This window comes from Giraffa tippelskirchi, chromosome 5, assembly GCF_054371585.1.
Source record: "Giraffa tippelskirchi isolate mGirTip1 chromosome 5, T2T-mGirTip1v1.2.pri, whole genome shotgun sequence".
NCBI lineage: Eukaryota > Metazoa > Chordata > Mammalia > Artiodactyla > Giraffidae > Giraffa > Giraffa tippelskirchi.
In genome coordinates, this window is record NC_137279.1 from 175,365,125 (window position 1) to 175,385,187 (window position 20,063).

General features: G+C 39.7%; 1 protein-coding gene across 3 annotated transcripts in view; it reads left to right on the top strand.

The window, feature by feature from the left end:
- The first annotated feature begins 2,692 nt into the window (after positions 1 to 2,692).
- Positions 2,693 to 20,063, top strand: part of EIF2B3 (eukaryotic translation initiation factor 2B subunit gamma) — a 115,089-nt gene continuing 97,718 nt past the window's right edge. For 2 of the 3 annotated variants that reach the window (XM_081488702.1, XM_081488699.1), the window contains exons 1-3: positions 2,693 to 2,732; positions 5,532 to 5,688; positions 14,647 to 14,795. Coding sequence is in view for 2 of the 3 variants with exons in the window: in XM_081488699.1 (XP_081344825.1) it covers positions 5,541 to 5,688; positions 14,647 to 14,795 (297 nt within the window). In the remaining variant the exon portion in view is untranslated. Of the gene's footprint in view, positions 3,041 to 5,531; positions 5,689 to 14,646; positions 14,796 to 20,063 lie in introns of all 3 variants that reach the window. The other variant, XM_081488701.1, reaches the window with a different exon arrangement.

Below are 20,063 nucleotides of genomic sequence, written 5' to 3' on the forward strand. Positions count from 1 at the left end.
TGTGTGAAGTCAGGTTTTCATCACCCCAACCCATATATCACAACTGATGGGAAAATTCAGCTGTTCTCTATTAAGCCAGATATTAATGAGATTTGCAAAAGAAAGGTGAAACCATTGCATTCTTCTCACTAAATTTTTTCTTTTGAAAACATAGTTGTTTTCAATAAAGTGTTACTGTTACCATGTAATGGTTTTGTTTCTATTTTTTATGAATTAATGTTTTTAAAATTTCTCAGTTTGAATTTTTAATATGGTTGGTATTGACAGATTCAACCTATACAAACAAAAGCTCTTTGAAGCTTCCAATAATTTTTAAGACTGTAAAGAGTCCAGAGACCAAAACATGCTGCCCCAAGGAAATAATTTAAACTGAGTTTAAATTGAAGTAATCCTTCACCTACTTTCCTCAACTAGAGGAGAAAGTCCTCCAGTTCCCTGAAAACATTTGCTAATTTAAACATGAGCATTTAAAATGGATGCCAGATATGAGGTTGAATGCTGTTCTTACTTCATAACTAGTTATGACGTCAAAACCATGCTGTAATTCCCAAGGCTTCTGCTTGCTTGAGCTAATACCAAAGAGAGAAAGAATCTTGCTACAGAAGGAAACGGTAATCAAGTTTCAGGTCTCCTGTGGCCAAAGCAACCACTCCATGGCTCCCTTTACCAACTCAGTGTTGAAAGTTAAATAATTTTCCAGTAACTCATCACCAGCATTCTAAAGTGAAAGAGAGGCAGGGCACAGATAGGCTAGTTTTATGGATGTGGTCTCAGGACTTTTTTTTTTTTTGGTATGTTCTAGGCTGAGCTCCTACTCTTCTGGCTGAAAGTCGGGGAAAAATTACAAGTCCTGTCTTTCTCATTGATTGTTGTAGTCCTGCTATCTAGGATCTCAGAGACTGGTTGGCACATATTAGGCATGCAATAAATATTGTTGAATGAAGTCAAATTCCTTTATTTTTATTGCAGAAGTTAGACTCCGCTTCCTAATTGGCAGGGAGCTAAGGTAACTAAAGTTTTAACAGATGGATAGAGGACCTCCCTGGTGATCCAGTGGTTAAGAATCCGCCTGCCAATGCAGGGAACATGGGTTTGATCCCTGGCTGGGAAAGATTCCATGTGGCACTGAGCAACTAAGCCTGTGTGCCATAACTGCTAAAGCCCTTGTGCCCCAGAGCCTGTGCTCTGCAACAGGAGAAGCCACCGCATCAAGAAGCCTGTGCACCACAAGGAAGAGTAGCCCCACTCGCCCACCCAGAGAAAGCCCTTGCACAGCAACAGAGATCAAATGCAGCCAAAAATAAAACAAATACATTTTTTTAAAATGAAAGAAATTTTATTAAAAAGAGATGGATAGAAAAAGAGGAAGCTTCCAAAAGAGAGAACGACCTGTTCCTGTTATTCAATGTAGTGTATGGAATCCCCTGGTGGTCCAGTGGTTAGGACTCCATGCTTTCACTGCCAAGGCTTGGGTTCAACTCCTGGTTGAGGATCTAAGATCGCTTGAGCGCAGCAGTGTGGCCAAAAAAACAGAAACCTCACAACTCCCGCCCAAAACCAGATAATGCAGCTTAACAATCTGCCTTAAAAATATACTGCTTAAAACAAAACAAACAAAAAAGAATTATTTTATTGTTATTTCACAATTGTTGGAGTCTAGACTCAGCTCTTTGGGTTCTCTCATCCAGTTGCAGCTTCTTAACTGGTCTCTGGAAGCAGAGATTCTATTATCAAAACAGCAACCACAGTGATCCTTTAAAAGTCTGTTATATCGCTGCTTCTCTGCATAAGTCAAGGTCCTCACAATGCCTATAAGACCCACAGGATCTGAATTCTCCACCTTCTCCCCCATTGCCTCTTTGGCCTCCTCTGCTGTCATCCACTCTCCCCCAGCTCACTTTTCTTCAGCTCTATTGGCTTCTTTGTTGTTCTCTGAAGTTGCCTTCTCTCTCCAAGGCCTTTGCACTTGCTGGCTAGTCTTCTTGGAAGGCTCTTACCCAAGATATTCATTTGACTCACTCTCTCCAAGCCACTGTTCAGTATCACCAGCACAGTGCGTGCTAAGTCGCTTCAGTCGTGTCTGACTCTGGGCAACCTTATGCACTGTAGACCGCCAGGCTCCTCTGTCCATGGGATTTTCCAGACAAGGATACTGGAGTGGGTTGCTATGCCCTCCTCCAGGGGATTTTCCCTACCATTACAGTGAGATCTTCCCGAATCCCACACCAAGTTTTGATGGCTAAAGGTGGATGTTTTCCATACCATAATAATCTGGTTCAGAAAGCCAACGTTGAGCGGCCACATTAGACCTCACTGGACATAGAAAACCTTGGCAATCCTTGGTGATTTCTCCACTGGTCAGCCCTAAACTGCAGCTCCCAATGAGCTGTCCTTCCGCAGAGTGGTAGTTGGGACCAGGTCCTAGAAGGAGAATTGCCTGAAGGAAGAGACTGTGACTAGTTCCCCTGCAACTTGAGGGACGCTCAGTGGGCGTCGGTAATTTGTGAATGAATGAAAAGCCTCCGGCGGCCCCGCCTCCTCTACTCCTCTCCGCCGCGCTGTTCTCCGCCTTCATCTATTACTCGGTGCTCGTTTTCTTCCCTGCAGGCCTGCCCAGCGCGTCCCATCGATCTGCCCGGCCATCGTGCGCCTGCGCCTTTTGGCTGTCAGTCGGCGGCGGCGTGGGGAGCGCGGGGAGCCCTGGGAGCTGTGGCGGCGCGCGGGGACCTGAGGTAAAGCTGAGGCTTCTGCGCTGCCAGGCCGCGCACGAGCGGGCTGGTGGGGGGAGCCGCGCGGTGGAGGCCGCCGAGCCTCACTCCACCGGAGGGAGGCGGGCTCCCCAAGCCTGGCAGAGGAGGGCCCGAGGGGGTTGCAGGTGTGCAGAGCCCGAGTCGCCAGCTCGAGTGCCTGCCGGACCTGGCCGTGGAGCCAAGTGGCCGAACTAAAAGGAAGCTCGGGGAGCATCCGAGCCAGCCACCTTGTGCAAAAGCTGAGAAAATTGAGTTTCAGGGAGGGGAGGATCTGCTGGAAGTCACCGCGAGTGAGCACCAGACGCACTGAGCACAGTGCCTGATCCTTTCCACTTAAAAGTCCTTCGTTCTTTTATTCTATTTTTGATTGTTTTAGGTGCAAGATACAAATACAAAGAGCAATACAATAGTCTAGCTGAGAGATGAGTTGTATTCGGGGTTTTTATCAATTTACAAAGGGAGAAGGCAGTGAGGGCTGTATCGGAGGCAGGTTGAAGATGCCGTGAACACCCTCTCTAAAAGCCTGAGTGGCTAGCGAGTTTTTGCCTTGATTCCCGTCACTCAGAGTCGTGGCAGTGACATTGAGACATTTGTCAGGCTGCCCGGTATCAGTTATGTTTATGATTATCACCCAGAGCCTCATTGAGAATAGGAACCTCAGATCCTAGTGACCTGGGTTCTCATGTCCCTTCTGCACATGTTTGAGCCTGATGCTTACTCTGGGTTGTGAGGTTCACAGATGCTCATTCCACAAGTACTGACTGAGTGCCTGGCATCTGACAGAAATTATGTCAGGTACGGGGGATACAGCGATGGCAGTCAAGGAACTCAACAGGAAATAGACATTTAAATAAACAGGCAGATGGCCTTCCCTGGCAGTACAGTGGTTGAGACTCCACACTTCCAATGCAGGGACAGTGGGTTCCATCCCTGGAGGGGCAAGTAAGATGCCACATACCACACTTGGTGGCAGCCAAGAAATAAAAATGAAAATAAGTGGGTAGTAAAACCTGAAAGGTAGAGATGATCTGTACATAGTAAAGTGGAAGCCTTTAAGGAGACAAGAGTTACTTCTCTGGGAGGATGGGAAGGGATAGGAATGTCTTTATACACAAGGTGATTCTTCAACTGAGTCTTTAAAATTTAATTGGTGATTACATACTGGACGCAGGAGAAAGGCAACTAAGGAAGCAAGAATAGTGATACAGGGACCAGAATTATGCAACAGCATGGTTCAGCTGGCACAGAAAGTTTCCATGACCTGACTATCATCAAAAACTTACATAATGCTTATCATTGTTTTGTGTGCTTTACATGGGTTAACTTATTTAATATTTATAACAACTCTGTGAAGTAGAAGCTAATTATCCTCACCTTAGAAAATTTAGAAAATGGAGGCTTGGGAAAGGTATGTAGCTTGCCCTGGATCGTACAACTAATTCATGGTAGAGCTAGAATTAAAATCCAGGCAGTCTGGTTAAAGGGCCTGTGAACTTAACCACCAGGCTCTTTTCTAGAAACTGAGGACACTGAGTTTTAAATGTCAGGCCCGTAGTTACCTTACCTGTGACAGAACCAGAACTCAAACTTAGGTCTTTTAACTCTTAAGGATCCAGGGTTAATACTTTTCATAGTAACATCAGATGTAATGAGGTTTATATAATGCCGGATTGAAGTTAAATTCCAATCTGAGGCAGTGCCTGCTGGAATTGAAATGACCATATCTTGTGGATGTTGTGTAAGAGCCTTTACTTTGTGCTTGGGTGTATGGGGTGTGTGTGTGTTGCAGTTTAGATACTGATGTGAGGAGCCCAGGACTGATCAAAATTATGGTAAAAGAGCAACATTATTTACCAGTTTGGTGTTAAATACACTTTTTTTCAGAACATTGAATTTCATTTTGTTTTTAAAAGGTTACATTATTTGTTGTAAATCAAAGAGTACTTTTGTTTTAAATCAATAAGGATTTGTAAGCTTTTAATGTGCCTCTCTTCTGTGGTAGCTGCTGTAAAGAGATTTTTTTGAACGTCAAACAGTTTCATTTATCACCTTGAGTCTGAAAAAAGAAATTAACTTGGTCTGTTTCTGTAATTGGGCTCTGCAAACCTAGGTTAAGATACAAGCCTACATTTGTGTTTATAGTATTATATTTCAAGTTGGGGGTAATGAAAAAATGGGAGCAGGTGGCTGAATTAATAGAAGCATCTTAAGTCATTTCATACTTTGCAGAGATCTAATGTGCTTGTATTTGTGCTGTTAATTCTAGTCGGAAGTTTAAAATTTTTTTCAGGGAATACAAACTCACATATCAGAAGCCAACCTGGTAAACTCTCACTCCTTTAAGAGTCAGCTCAAGCATTACTTTCCTATAAAACCTTCCCTGTCTTTTCTAGGAGGACTTAGGTGTTACTGTCACTATATATGCCTACTGCACCTTAGATATATCCCTGTCATGGCATTAATGATATTATATTGTAATTTACTGCATTTGCCTTCACTTAATTGTCAACAACTCAAATGCAAGGGCCAGATTTTTGTTTTATTCATTTCCCCCCTCCAGTCCATAACCCCAGGCTGGAAATGAGAGTATGTATCAGTAAGAGAATAGGATAAATGTGATGTTTATATTGTGGCTCGGAGTCTTTCTTATTCTGGTTATTGGCATTGTAAATGACATATTTGTCATGAGTGAATATCAATAACCTAAATAAAAATAAGATTGATACTGTGTGTGCATTGATTTTTATTACTTTTTTCTCTTGTTTTTCTCTGTGATTACAGTTTTTAAAAATGGAATTTCAAGCAGTTGTAATGGCAGTTGGGGGGGGATCGCGAATGACAGACTTGACTTCCAGTATTCCCAAGCCTCTGCTTCCAGTTGGCAACAAACCTTTAATTTGGTACCCACTGAACCTGCTTGAGCGTGTTGGATTTGAAGGTGAGTTATGGCAATGAGATATACTCACAAAACTTTTAGGGTTCTTCATCCCAGTGATTTGTCAGCTTTATGAGGGTGAGAGAAATGAATGAAAGAAGACTAGGACTCAATGTTGGCTGGAGACTGGCCTCTTTAAATTAGAAACTTTGGAGTACTCTATTGCTGTGTAAAAAAGATTGAGAAGATACTGCTAAGAGTTTCCTTTTTAGAGCTGGTCTCCACAGTGATCCAAGATAACCCTGGAAGGATATCAGAACATAATATGAGAACGACCACATGCCTCATAGTATTTACTGAGAACCTGTATGTGCCAGGTAGTATATTAAACACTGGAGTACGGAATTGGTTAACTCAGGCCCTGATTTCTAGAACCTTAAAGTCTAGTGGAGAGATACACATGTAAACAGGTTATCGTTGTGTAATGTATAATGTTATAACAGAGGCACATTATAAGTGCTTGTTATTAATATAAGGAAGTTACTGTTTGAACTTGAGAGATTCAGAGAATGCTTTACAGAGTAGCTGACCCTTGAATAGACTCTTGAAAAATAGACTGACATTCTGACCTGTGTGGAGGAAGTATTCCATACAGAAGTAGTAAATTTTGCAGAGATAGAGTCATGATCAGCACATATTCTCGCAACTACTTTTCTTTCTTTCTTTTTTTTTTAATAACTACTTTTCATTTTATGTGGCTGTAATATCAGTGTGTATTCCCTGGTGGCTCAGAGGTAAAGAACCCGCTTGGCAATGCAGGAGATGCAGGTTTGATCCCTTGGTTGGGAAGATCCTCTGGAGAAGAAAATGGCAACCCACTCCAGTATTCTTGCCTGGGAAATCCCATGGACAGAGGAGCCTAGTGGGCTCTAGTCCATGGGGTTGACAAAGAGTTGGACATGACTTAGTGACTAAACAACAACAGCAACATCGCGCGTAAGAGGGAATAAATGTAATGAGAGAAATAAACAGGCATTATACTCTGAAGGGCCTTGTATTCCATGTTGAGGAATTTAGATATTTTTTTTTTCTTGAAAGCAGTGGGAAATCAGTGAAGAGCCTTTTTTTTTGGCTGTGCCACAAGGCATGTGAGATCCTAGTTCCCTAACCAGGGATCAAACCCATGCCCTCTGCAGTAGAAGCACAAGGAAGTCCTGAAAGGCTTATTAAACTAAAGTTTAATATGGTTAAATTCATGTTTTCACTACTCTGAGTCCTTTGTATCTTTATATAAATTTCAGAATCAGCTTATCAATTTCTACAAAAATAGTTGCTAGAGTTTTAATTAAGAGTGAATTGAATTCATAGATCAGTTGGAAGAGAATTCACATCTTAACAGTATTGAGTCTTCTGACTGAAGAGCATGGTATATCTCTCCTTTTATTTAGGCCTTTTGTAATTTCTCTCAATAGTACTTTATAGTTTTCAGTGTATAGGACTTACACATATTATATTTACTTGTAGGTAGTTGATATTTTTATGTTATCATAAATGGTAATTTTTCCAATTTCCAGAAAATTTGTTGCTAGTACATAAAAACATAGCTTTTTTATGCTGCCCTGTATCCTACAAGTTTGCTAAATACACTTCTTATTAATTCTGGCAGCCTTTTGTGGATTCCTTTGGATTTTTTACAATTTTACCTAATTGACATTTATAGAACATGCCACCTAGTAAAGCAGAATGCACAATTCTTTTCAAATGCTAAGAACTTTTACCAAGATAGACCATATTTTTTGAAATAAAACAGGTCTCAATAAATCTTTGAAGATTAAAATAATACAAAATATATTCTCTAACCACAGTAGAGTTACATTAGAAATCAATAACATAGAGATATCAAGAGAATCCCTAAGTATTTGGAAATCAAACCACATATTTGTACATAACCCAAAGAAGAAACCACAAAGGAAATTTAAAAAACAATTTTATTAGAGTATAGTTGATTTACAGTATTGTATTACTTTCAGGTGTACAGCAAAGTGAATCAGTTATACATACACATATATCCACTCTTTCTTCAGACTCTTTTCCCATATAGGCCATTACAGAGTATTGAGTAGAGTTTCCTGTGCTATACAGTAGGTTCTTATTAGTTACCTATTTCATATAGTAGTGTTTCTACATCAATCCCAAACTCCCAATTTATTCCTTCTCCCCTTGTCCCCTGGTAGCCATAAGTTTGTTTTCTATATCTGTGACTCTGCTTCTATACAAGGTTCATTTGTACCCTTTTTTTTAGATTCCACATATAAGCAATATCATATGATGTTTATCTTTCTGTGTCTGACTTACTTGACTCAGCATGACAGTCTCTGGGTCCATCCGTGTTGCTACAGATGGCATGATTTTGTTCTTTTTTATGAGTGAGTAGTATTCCACCAGGTATATATACGACATCTTCTTTATCCATTCCTTTGTTGATGGACATCTAGGTTGCTTCCATGTCCTGGCTGTTGTAAATAGTGCTGCAGTGAACATCAGGGTACATGTATCTTTTTTTTTTAGGTATCTTTTTGAATTGTGGTTTTCTCTGGGTATATGGCTAGGAGTGGGATTGCTGGATCATACGGTAGTTTCAATTTTGAGTTTTTTAAGGAACTTCCATACTGTTCTCCATGGTGGCTGTACCAGTTTACATTCCCACCAACAGTGTAGGAGGGTTCCCTTTCCACCACACCCTCTCTAGCATTTATTGTTTTTAGATTTTTTTGGGTGATGGCCATTCTGACCAGTGCAAGGTGATAGCTCATTGTAGTTTTGATTTACATTTGTCTAATAATTAGTGATGTTTAGCATCTTTTCTTGTGCTTTTTGGCCGTCTGACCACAAGGGGAATTTGAAAATGTTTTTAACTTACTGAAAATGAAAATTCAGTGTTTTCAAATTTGAGGGATGTAGCTAAAGCAATGTTTAGAGAAAATTTTATAACCTTAGCTCTCTGTTGGAAAAGAAATGTCTCAAATTATCATCTAAGTTTCTACTTTGACAAACTGTAAAAAGAGAAGCAAATGAAACTCAAATAAGTGGAAAGGAGATAAAAATGTTAAGAGTAGAAGTAAGTGAAATAGAAACCAAAAGCATTAGAGAAAATCAGTAAAACCAAGAGATGATTCTTTTAAAAAAATCAATAGAATTGTTAAATCTTTAGTTAGACTGATCAAAAAAAGGAGAGAAGACACAAATTACTAATAACAGGAATGAAAGAGGAAACATCACCACAAATCCTACAGACATTAAAAGTTAATAAGCAAGAGAGTTCCTTGGTGGTCTAGTGGTTATGATTCTGCACTTTCACTGCCATGGCCCAGGTTCAGTCCCTGGTGGGAAATTGAGATCCGATAGCCATGCAGTGCAGCCAAAACAAGCAAACAAACAAAAAAGATAATAAGCAATTGTGAACAACTTTATGGTAATAAATTTGAAATAAAGATTTTTTAAAAAATTGCTTTGGGAGGTGTATGAAGAATCAGTGTGAGGGGGTCAAGACTATAAGCAAGGAGATGAGTTAAGAGATTGATACAAAAGTCCATGCTAACAACAAAGAGGGCCTGAACTAAGGCATTAGCACTAAGGATGGAGAAGAAGGACCATCTGGGAAAGTTGTTGATTAATGGGGAAGGGTAGTGGAAAGAAAGGGATGAGTTCCCTCTACTTTCTGCTTAGGTAACTAAGTGGATGGTGATGCCAGTAATAGGAGAGGAAATATAAGACAATGAACAGGTATGAGCGAAGACAGTGAGTTTGGCTTTGGCCACAATGTGTTTGAGGTGTCCTTTAGTTAGATATAGCAGATTAGAATACCAGATGGAGGTGGTGCCAGATCCTGGGCCCTAGGGTTATGATCCAGTGTTTATTCCACTCATACTTTTTTGAGACAGACCCATGAACACTTCTTTGCAGTGGTCTGTATGATATTGATATTGAAATGTGTTTTAGAAAAGATTTTCTTTTTAGAGGTCAATCTCACAGGTGAATGACACATCTTAATACACTTTTAAATATACTGCTTTCCTTTAATAAGTTCTTATGGCTTTGTCATCTATCACTGTTTTTTTCCTCTTGCTATATATGTTTAGTTATATTTGGGGATGGTCTTTTGTGGTATATTAAATACCTATTATATAGAAAATTCCTTCTGAATGAGGCTAACTCAGAATTTGGAGAATGACTCCTAAACTTGGGATTCTGGAGTTGATCTATAAACTCTTTGTTCATTCTATTCATATTGTTCATTATTTTAGGAAGTTCATATCCCTGCTTCGCATTTGTCTCTCCATAACGAACAGCAAGGAGAGATAAGAAAGCCTTCCTAAGTGATCAATGCAAATAAATAGAGGAAAACAATAGAATGGGAAAGACTAGAGATCTCTTCAAGAAAATGAAGAGATACCAAGGGAACATATCATGCAAAGATGGGCACAATTAAGGACAGAAATGGTATGGACCTAACAGGAGCAGAAGATATTACAAAGAGGTAGCAAAAATACACAGAACCATACAAAAAAGATCTTAATGACCCAGATAACCACAATGGTGTAATCACTCACCTAGAGACAGACATCCTGGAGTGCGAAGTCAAGTGGGCCTTAGGAAGCATCACTACAAACAAAGCTAGTAAAGGTGATGGAGTTCCAGCTGAGCTATTTCAAATCCTAAAAGATGATGCTGTGAAAGTGCTGCTAAATATACCAGAAAATTTGGAAAACTCAGCAGTAGCCACAGAACTGGAAAAGGTCAGTTTTCATTCCAGTCCTAAAGAAAGGCAATGCCAAAGAATGCTCAAACTACTGCACAATTGCACTCATTTCACATGCTAGCAAGGTAATGCTCAAAATTCTCCAAGCTAGGCTTCAACAGTATATGAACTGTAAATGTCCAGATGTTCAAGATGGATTTAATAAAGGCAGACGAACCAGAGATCAAATTGCCAACATCCGTTGGATCATAGAAAAAGCAAGAGAGTTCCAGAAAAACATCTACTTCTGCTTCATTGACTATGCTAAAGCTTTTGACAGTGTGGATCATGACAAACTGGAAAATTCTTAAAGAGATGGGAATATCAGACCACCTTACCTGCCTCCTAAGAAATCTGTATGCAGGTCAAGAAGCAACAGTTAGAACTGAACATGGAACAATGCACTGGTTCCAAATTGGGAAAGGAGTACGTCAAGGCTGTATATTGTTGTCCTGGTTATTTAACTTCTGTGCAGAGTACATCATGAGAATATGGGACTGGATGAAGCACAAGCTGGAATCAAGATTGCCAGGAGAAGTATCGATAACCTCAGATATGCAGATGACACCACCCTTATGGCAGAAAGCGAAGAGGAACTAAAGAGCCTCTTGATGAAAGTGAAAGAGGAGAGTGAAAAAGCTGGCTTAAAACTAAACATTCAAAACGAAGATCATGGCATCTGGTCACTTCATGGCAAGTAGATGGGGAAACAATGGAAACAATGACAAACTTTCTTTTCTTGGGCTCCAAAATCGCTGTAGATGGTGACTGCAGCCATGAAATCCAAAGATTCTTGCTCCTTGGAAGAAAAGCTTTGACAAACCTAGACAGCATATTAAAAAGCAGAGACATTACTTTGCTGACAAAGGTCCATCTGGTCAAAGGTATGGTTTTCCCAGAGGTCGTGTGTGGATGTGAGAGTTGGACCATAAAGAAGGCTGAGTGCCGAAGAATTGATGCTTTTGAACTCTGGTGTTGGAGAAGACTCTTGAGAGTCCCTTAGACTGCAAGGAGATCAAACCAGTCAATCCTAAAGGAAGTCAGTTCTTAATATTCATTGGAAGGCCTGATGCTGAAGCTGAAGCTCCAATACTTTGGCACCTGATGTGAAGAAATTATTCGTTAGAAAAGACCCTGATGCTGGGAATGATTGAAGGCGGCAGGAGAAGGGGATGACAGAGGATGAGCTGGTTGGATAGCATCACTGACTCGATGGACATGAGTTTGAGCAAGCTCCAGGAGATGGTGATGGACAGGGAAGCCTGGCGTGCTGCAGTCCATGGGGTCGAAAAGAGTCAGACATGACTGAGCCTGAACTGAACTCACTGGTCCAATTATGAGACTGACTGTCCCATGTTTATAGTTAACTCCCTTCACTGGACCTAAAATCTCTCCACCCTATGGAGATGTCATCTTCTTGAAATCCCAAACAGTGTCAGTCACCCTGTCCTCTATCCTTTCATCACACTTTGTTTTTCTATCTCAGTATCGTTTAAGGTCTGCTTTATGCTGTAGTTAGTGGCATGGGAGACTAATCTTCCTGAGAGCAGGTACTGTGTCTAATTCATCTTTGTAACATCAGCATTTTATATATGGTATGTACTAAATTGGACTTGAGTTCATCATGGCCTGCCTCAAAAGCCATCCCTTCCATGAAGCCTTCCTTAACCATTTTCATGACTGAAAGAAAGCTAAGTGGGAAAAGGAAGAAAGAGAGAAGGAAGGAAGGTTAAATGATTTGAAAAAGGAAGAAAGAAAAGAAAGTGAAAAAAGATTGATTATAGTGAAAGGGAGAGGTAATTGAGCACTGTCATGAAACAAATATAGAAATTGTTACACTTTCAGTTCAGTTCAGTTGAGTCGCTTAGTTGTGTCCAACTCTTTGTGACACCATGAATCGCAGCACGCCAGGCCTCCCTGTCCATCACCAACTCCCGGGGTTTACCCAAACTCATGTCCATCGAGTTGGTGATGCCATCCAGCCATCTTATCCTCTGTCGTCCCCTTCTCCTCCTGCCCCCGATCCTTCCCAGCATCAGGGTCTTTTCCAATGAGTCAGCTCTTCGCATGAGGTGGCCAAAGTATTGGAGTTTCAGCTTCAACATCAGTCCTTCCAAGGAACACCCAGGATTGACCTCCTTGGACTGCTTGGATCTCCTTGCAGTCCAAGGGACTCTCAAGAGTCTTCTCCAACACCACAGTTCAAAAGCATCAGTTCTTCAGCACTCAGCTTTCTTCACAGTCCAGCTCTCACATCCATACGTGGCTACTGATAAAACCACAGCCTTGACTAGACAGACCTTTGTTGGCAAAGTAATATCTCTGCTTTTTAATATGCTATCTAGGTTGGTCATAACTTTCCTTCCAAGGAGTAAGTGTCTTTTAATTTCATGGCTGCAGTCACCATCTGCAGTGATTTTGGAGCCCCCCAAAATTAAGTGTGACACTGTTTCCACTGTTTTCCCATCTATTTCCCATGAAGTGATGGGACAAGATGCCATGATCTTAGTTTTCTGAACGTTGAGCTTTAAGCCAACTTTTTCACTCTCCTCTTTCACTTTCATCAAGAGGCTCTTTAGTTCTTCACTTTCTGCCATAAGGGTGGTGTCATCTGCATATCTGAGGTTATTGATATTTCTCCCTGCCATCTTGATTCCAGCTTGTGCTTCTTCCAGCCTGGCATTTCTCATGATGTACTCTGCATATAAGTTAAATAAGCAGGGTGACAATATACAGTCTTGACATACTCCTTTTCTGTTTGGAACCTGTCTGTTGTTCCATATTCGGTTCTAACTGTTGCTTCCTGACCTGCATACAGGTTTCTCAGGTGGTCTGGTATTCCCATCTCTTTCAGAATTTTCCATAGTTTATTGTGATCCACACAGTCAAAGGCTTTGGCATAGTCAATAAAGCAGAAGTAGATGTTTTTCTGGAACTCTTGCTTTTTTGATGATCCAGTGGATGTTGGCAATTTGATCTCTGGTTCCTCTGCCTTTTCTAAAACCAACTTGAACATCTGGAAGTTCACAGTTCACATATTGCTGAAGCCTGGCTTGGAGAATTTTTAGCATTACTTTACTAGCATGTGAGATGAGTGCAATTGTGTGGTAGTTTGAGCATTCTTTGGCATTGCCTTTCTTTGGGATTGGAATGAAAACTGACCTTTTCCAGTCCTGTGGCCACTGCTGAGTTTTCCAAATTTGCTGGCATAATGAGTGCAGCACTTTCACAGCATCATCTTTTAGGATTTGAAATAGCTCAACTGAAATTCCATCACCTCCACTAGCTTTGTTCGTAGTGATGCTTCCTAAGGCCCACTTGACTTCACATTCCAGGATGTCTGGCTCTAGGTGAGTGACCACACCATCATGATTATATGGGTCGTGAAGATCTTTTTTGTACAGTTCTTCTGTGTATTCTTGCCACTTCTTCTTAATATCTTCTGCTTCTGTTAGGTCCATACCATTTCTGCCCTTTATCGAGTTACACTTTAGAGATGCGGAAATCTGATCTTCAGATATCTGCAACACATGTTGTATTGCAGTGGATTACATTACCCTGCCAAAGATCCATGACAGAACCCCAAGTTTTTGTTAATTGATGGCTATATGGATAAGGTGAAGGCCTGTCTATTGCATGGAAATTGTGTGTTACTGGAAACACCAATAGCCATCTGATGGGAAGTGGTGATAGCTCTTTCATTGTAGTGAATGAAGTTTTAAAATGTGATCCCAGGATTTCCCTGGTCATCCAGTGGTTGAGACTCCATGCCTCCAATGCAGGGGGCGCAGGTTCAGTCCCTGGTCAGGGGAACTAAGATCCCACATGCAGCATGGCGTGACCAAAAATTAAAATTAGAGTAAAATAGAATAAAATATAATCTCATTGGTATATGGTTTAATAAGTCCTCTTTTGCATTCTTTATGTCAGGAAGAAGTGGTGTGTAATATATTAACATGTTTTATCTTCGATCTCTTGCTTACTAGTTTTATGTACCCTGAAGAAAGTCACTTCATATCTTTTAGTCCAAGTTTCCTCATTTGTAAAATGAGATTGCTGTAAGAATTGAGAAGATGCATGTAAAGTGTGTTGCAAAACCTCAATAATATTAGCTGTCATTACTAAATCTAGCAACAGACCAAATCGAATTGAAGTAGTGTAGCCATTGTCTAAATGAATGATAGTTTTGGCACTTTTCCTTCCTTTTTTTTTTCATGCTATAGAAGTCATTGTCATTACAACCAAAGATGTCCAAAAGGCATTGTGTGCAGACTTCAACAAGATGAAAATGAAGCTAGATATTGTGTGTATTCCTGATGAAGCTGACATGGGAACTGCAGATTCTCTGCGCCACATATATCAGAAACTTAAGGTGAAAAACTATTTATTGATTTTTTTTATTTGTTGAAAATAAAGATCATCTTATGTTTTCCCAATGCATTGCAGTTTACAATGTGTTTTAAAAGATATATTCTAGTACCCCATAGTTTGTTGCCAGTGTTTCAACTGCTGTTTAGTTTGGTTTCTAGTAAAGATTTAGACAGTTGTCACAGTCACTAGTTTCCAGTATTTTTCAGTCATAATATATCTTTATAAAAAAGATACATTCTAATATACTTCAAAAGATTCCATTTATATAAAGTTCGTGAATAAGCAAAACTTATATATAGTAAGGGCTTCCCTGGTGGCTCAGCTGGTAAAGAATTTGCCTGCAATGTGGGAGACCTAGGTTGGATCCCTGGGTTGGGAAGATCCTCTGGAGAAAGGAAAGGCCACCCACTCTAGTATTCTGGTCTGGAGAATTCCATGGACTGTGTGGTCCATGGGGTGGCAAAGAGTTGGACACGACTGAGCGACTTTCACTTTCATTTTCATGTATAGTAATAGAAATCAGACCACCAGTTGACTCTGCAGATGAGAGATTGAGTGGAAAGAAATAGGAAAAAACTTTCAAAAATTTTGGCTCCCTCACATTGATAGTATTTGAAAGTTTAGTCTCCTTTGATTAAGCAACTAACATGAGTGGGCTTGCCTGGTGGCTCAGTGGTAAAGAATCCGCCCTCCAATGCAGGAAACACAGGTTTGATCTCTGATCTGAGAAGATCCCACATGCCTCAGGGTAGCTAAGCCCATGTGCCACATCTATTGAGCCTGTGCTCGAGAGTCTGGGAGCCACAAGTACCGAGCCCACGTGTCGCAGCTACTGAAGCCCCCACACACTAGAACCTGTGCTCCGCAACAAGAGAAGTCACCACAAGGAGAAGCCTGAGTACCTCAACTAGAGAGTAGTCCACACTTGCTGCAACTAAGAAAAGACCGTGTAGCAATGAAGACCCAGCACAGCCGAAAATAAATAAATAATAAATAAAATTATTTTAAAAAGTATATAGCGAGTAAATAAAAATAAGGAAAAAAAAATTATATAGCGAGCCTGTGGATATGGGGATGCAGTCTCCCCCATGGTCTGTGGCACATAAACTGAGAAAGATCCACTGTTGACTATTCTAAAATTGATGTCCTTTGGAAAAAATTCATTCTGATAATGAATGATAATGTTGCCATCTTATTTGAGTTGGGAAGCAAAATTTCTCTTGCTATTTCTGGTGACTGCAAACAGATATATTAATATTTTCTGCCTATCTATGCACCAAAGAGCGAAATATTAATGCAGATATGTACATGGCCTTTCCCTTCCTTTGCGTGCTCAGTTGAGTCCAACTCTTTGCAGCCCTATGGACTGTAGCCAGTTTTTTATTCTTGTCCAGGCAAGAATACGGGGGAGGGTTGCCATTTCCTACTCCAGGGGATCTTCCCGACCCAGGAATCAAACCTTCATCTCTTGAGTCTCCTGCATTGGCAGGCAGATTCTTTTACCACTGAGCCACTGCTGAGCTGTATACACAGGGCACATTTACTGTGTATAAATGTGTTTAACATTATACACAGTAAAATACACAGATATTAAGTGTATAGTTTGATGAGTTTTGACAATTATATACACTCAGATTGTGCTGTGCTCAGTCACTCAACATGTACAACTCTTTGTGACCCCGTGGGACTATAGTCCGCCAGGCCCCTCTGTCCAGGGAATTCTCCAGGCAAGAATACTGGAGTGGGTTGCCATGCCCTCCTCCAGGGGATCTTCCCAACCCAGGGATCAAACCCAGGTCTTCCACATTGCAGGTGGATTCTTTACCATCTGAGCCACTAGGTTATCATTATTCAAACCTGGAACATTTCCATCACCTCTCAGAGTTCCTTTGTGCTTCATTTTAGTTAATCCCCCACCTTTAAAGTCAACTGCTATCCTGATTTCTGTCACCATATGTTAATTTTGCTTGTTCATGAACTACATATAAATGAAATCATATAATTTTAGTTTGGTTTCTTTTGTTCAACATAGTATTTTTCAAATTCATATTATTGCTGGTATAACTAGTTTGTTCTTATTTATTGCTGAGTAGTATTCCATTGTATAAGAATACCACTATTTGCCCATTTTTCTGTTGATGGTCATTTGCATTGTTTCAAAATTTTAGATATTATGAATAGAGCTGTTATGAATATTATTCTGCACATCTTTTTGTAAAAATATTATAGTTTGAAAAAATACATTCTAGTTTGTAGCATTTACTGTATTGAGAAATGCCAGATAGTTTTCTAAGTGGTTGTACATTTTATACTTCTGTCAGCAATGTATAAGAATTGCATTTACTTCACATCTTCATCAACACTTGGTACTGTCAGTCTTTTTAATTTTAACCATCCTAGTGGGTATTACATAACACTATCTCATTGTGGTTTTAATTTGCATGTCTCTGATAATAATGATACTGATCACATTTTCATGTGATTATTAACGATTTGTATATCTTCATGGAATGTCTGTTCAAGACATTTGCCTTTTTTTCAGTTGTTTGCCTTTTTATTATAGATTATAGAAATTCTTTGTATATTATAGTTACAAGCCTCTTTGTCAGATATGTGCTGTGAGTATTTTCTGCCAGTCTCTGGCTTGTCTTTTTTTTATTTTTTTTATTTTTGTAATTTCCCCAGTTTATTTGAGAACAATTTTTTCTGACATATATTCATATGAATTTTAGATCAGTTATTTCAAAGTGTGCACAAATTATGTATATTTGCCTATAACCAGGCACTGATATAAGAATACTTAATATATCAATATTTAAGCATTCCAACATAAAAGGACTTTTTCCAACTTAATATTTTTTCCCACACAAGGTGATCTATAATTGACATTCAGGCAATTACACACATGTAGAGGCAGACACAGCCCCCGAACTGACTGTAAGATAAACCAGCACACACGTGTCCTTCTCCTGGATGTAATTACATTTCCAGAGGCTGCTGCTGCTGCTGCTGCTAAGTTGCTTCAGTCGTGTCCGACTCTGTGCGACCCCGTAGGACGGCAGCCCACCAGGCTCCCCAGTCCCTGGGATTCTCCAGGCAAGAATACTGGAGTGGGTTGCCATTTCCTTCTCCTGGCTTGTCTTTTTATATTCTTAATGGTGACTTTGATGGCCAAAAGTCTTACATGTTGATGAAATCCAAATTACCGATTTTTTGTTTTATGGGTAGTACTTTTTTTTTTTTTTGCCATACCACAAGGCATGCTGGATCTTAGTTCCCCAACCAGGAATCGAACCTGTGCTCCCTGCAGTGGAAGCATGGAGTCTTAGCCACTGAACTGCCAGCAAAGTCCCCTGTGGTTGGTGTTTTTTGTGTCCTAAGAAATTTTTGCTTACCCTAAGCTTAAAAAGATATTCTTTTGTGTTTACATCTAAAAATGTTATAGGTATAAAAGTTTACTTTTTTCTGTATGAATATTCAGTTGTTCCTGCATCATTTGTTAAAAAGACTTTCCTTTCCTCATTGAATTGCTCTGGAAACTTAGTTGAAAATCAGCTTACTGATTATGTGTGTGCTGTTTCTGTTCTCTCTACTTTGTTCCATTGGTCTGTTTGTCTTGTCTCTGCTTCCATACTACATTTAATAAAATCTTGATTATCTTGATAGAGTTGGTCTTGAAGTCAGGTACTATAATTCTGCCAACTTCGTTCCTTTTCCTTAAGATTGCCTTGATTATTCTAAGTCCTTTGCATTTCCACATAAATTTTAGAATTAGTTTGCCAGTTTTTAACCAGAAAAATGCTTTCTGGGATTTTGATTGGCATTGCACTGAATCTTTTGGTCATTTTGGGGAGAATTGACATCTTAATATTGAATCTTCCAATCCTTGGACATCTACTTATTTAGATTGCCTGTAATGTCTCTCAGTAGTGTTTTTTTTTAAATAATTTTCAGTATAGAGGTTTTGAACATCTTTCAGTAATTTTATTCCTATTTCATTTCAGTTTGATAATATTGTAACTAGTACTTTTCGTTCTATTTTCTAATTGTTTATTACTTGTATATAGCCATACAGCTGGTTTTTATGTATTAGCCTTGTACCCCATGACTTTCTTAAATTGTAGATTCTTTAGGATTGTCTATATACAGCATGTTGCTTGCAAATAAAAACAATGTTACATCTTTCTTTTTAATCTTAATGCCTTTCATTTCTTTTTATTGTCTTATTTCCCTGGCCAGGACTTGCAGAAGTTCAGTGTTTCCTTTTACTTTTTGGCCTTCTTTTTGTCTTTCTATGCTTTCATACAAGTAGATTTTGGTGCTTCTGATCAGAGGGAGATCTCTAATACTATCACGTTGGGTGTGTGGCTTTCTTGAGTCCAGTTTCTTATTTAGGGAAGAAATGAAGGATTTCACTAGGGTGATAAGAAGAGAACTGTGTTCTTTCACAGGGATAGATGCCAGGTTTACCAAGAAGCTTAGGATGTTTAGTGGTCTTCCCAGGAGCTGTTTTAGTTACTGTCTATAAGTTTAGTATGGAGGTATAGACTAGACTCTCTACTCCCTAATCTATAAATTTTAGAAATGTTATTTTTGCCCTAGCCTGGAACTGGAGATCCTGGGAGTTCCATGCAAATGAGTTCCTATAACCCTTAGAGGCTTGAGAAATAATAGGGGCAACTATTAATAAATAGGAGAGGGCATGAGGTAAAGAGTAAAGTAACTGCCAAAAGGACATTTTATTCCCAAGTCACTGCCTCTTCTTATGGTTTTGATTACTTACTTCTTATTTTAGGGCTCCTCCTTATCCCTAAGATCAGAATCCTCATTAACTCATTCTACACAGTCTCATTTCTTTTCCTTCCTTACTCCTGTTTCCACATCATTTACACAGCGTCCTTTACCTATAATCCTACCTCTGAGCTTTCTTAAGCTGTGACTTTGACTAGCAGGTCTCTGCTCTCTTTGCTATCTCTGCTTGGTTTCTCTTGTAAAATCCTGGTTTCTTCACACAGCTTGCATTCCGACCTGGAGTAGAAGGCAACAAAACTGACCTGTGGAGGAAAAGTAGACTCCTGAATAACCATTAAGAACAAAGTCAAACTTGAGCCAAAATTCAGAACTGTCTGATTGGGATCAACATGAACTTGTAGGAAGCACAATGGAAATGCATATGAACAGTTGAAGAGTTGAGACAGCCTGAGGAGGCAGTTGTTTGCTAAGGGATGGCAGGTAGCTCCTTAAGGGAGAAAGTAACATCTCCAGCTGT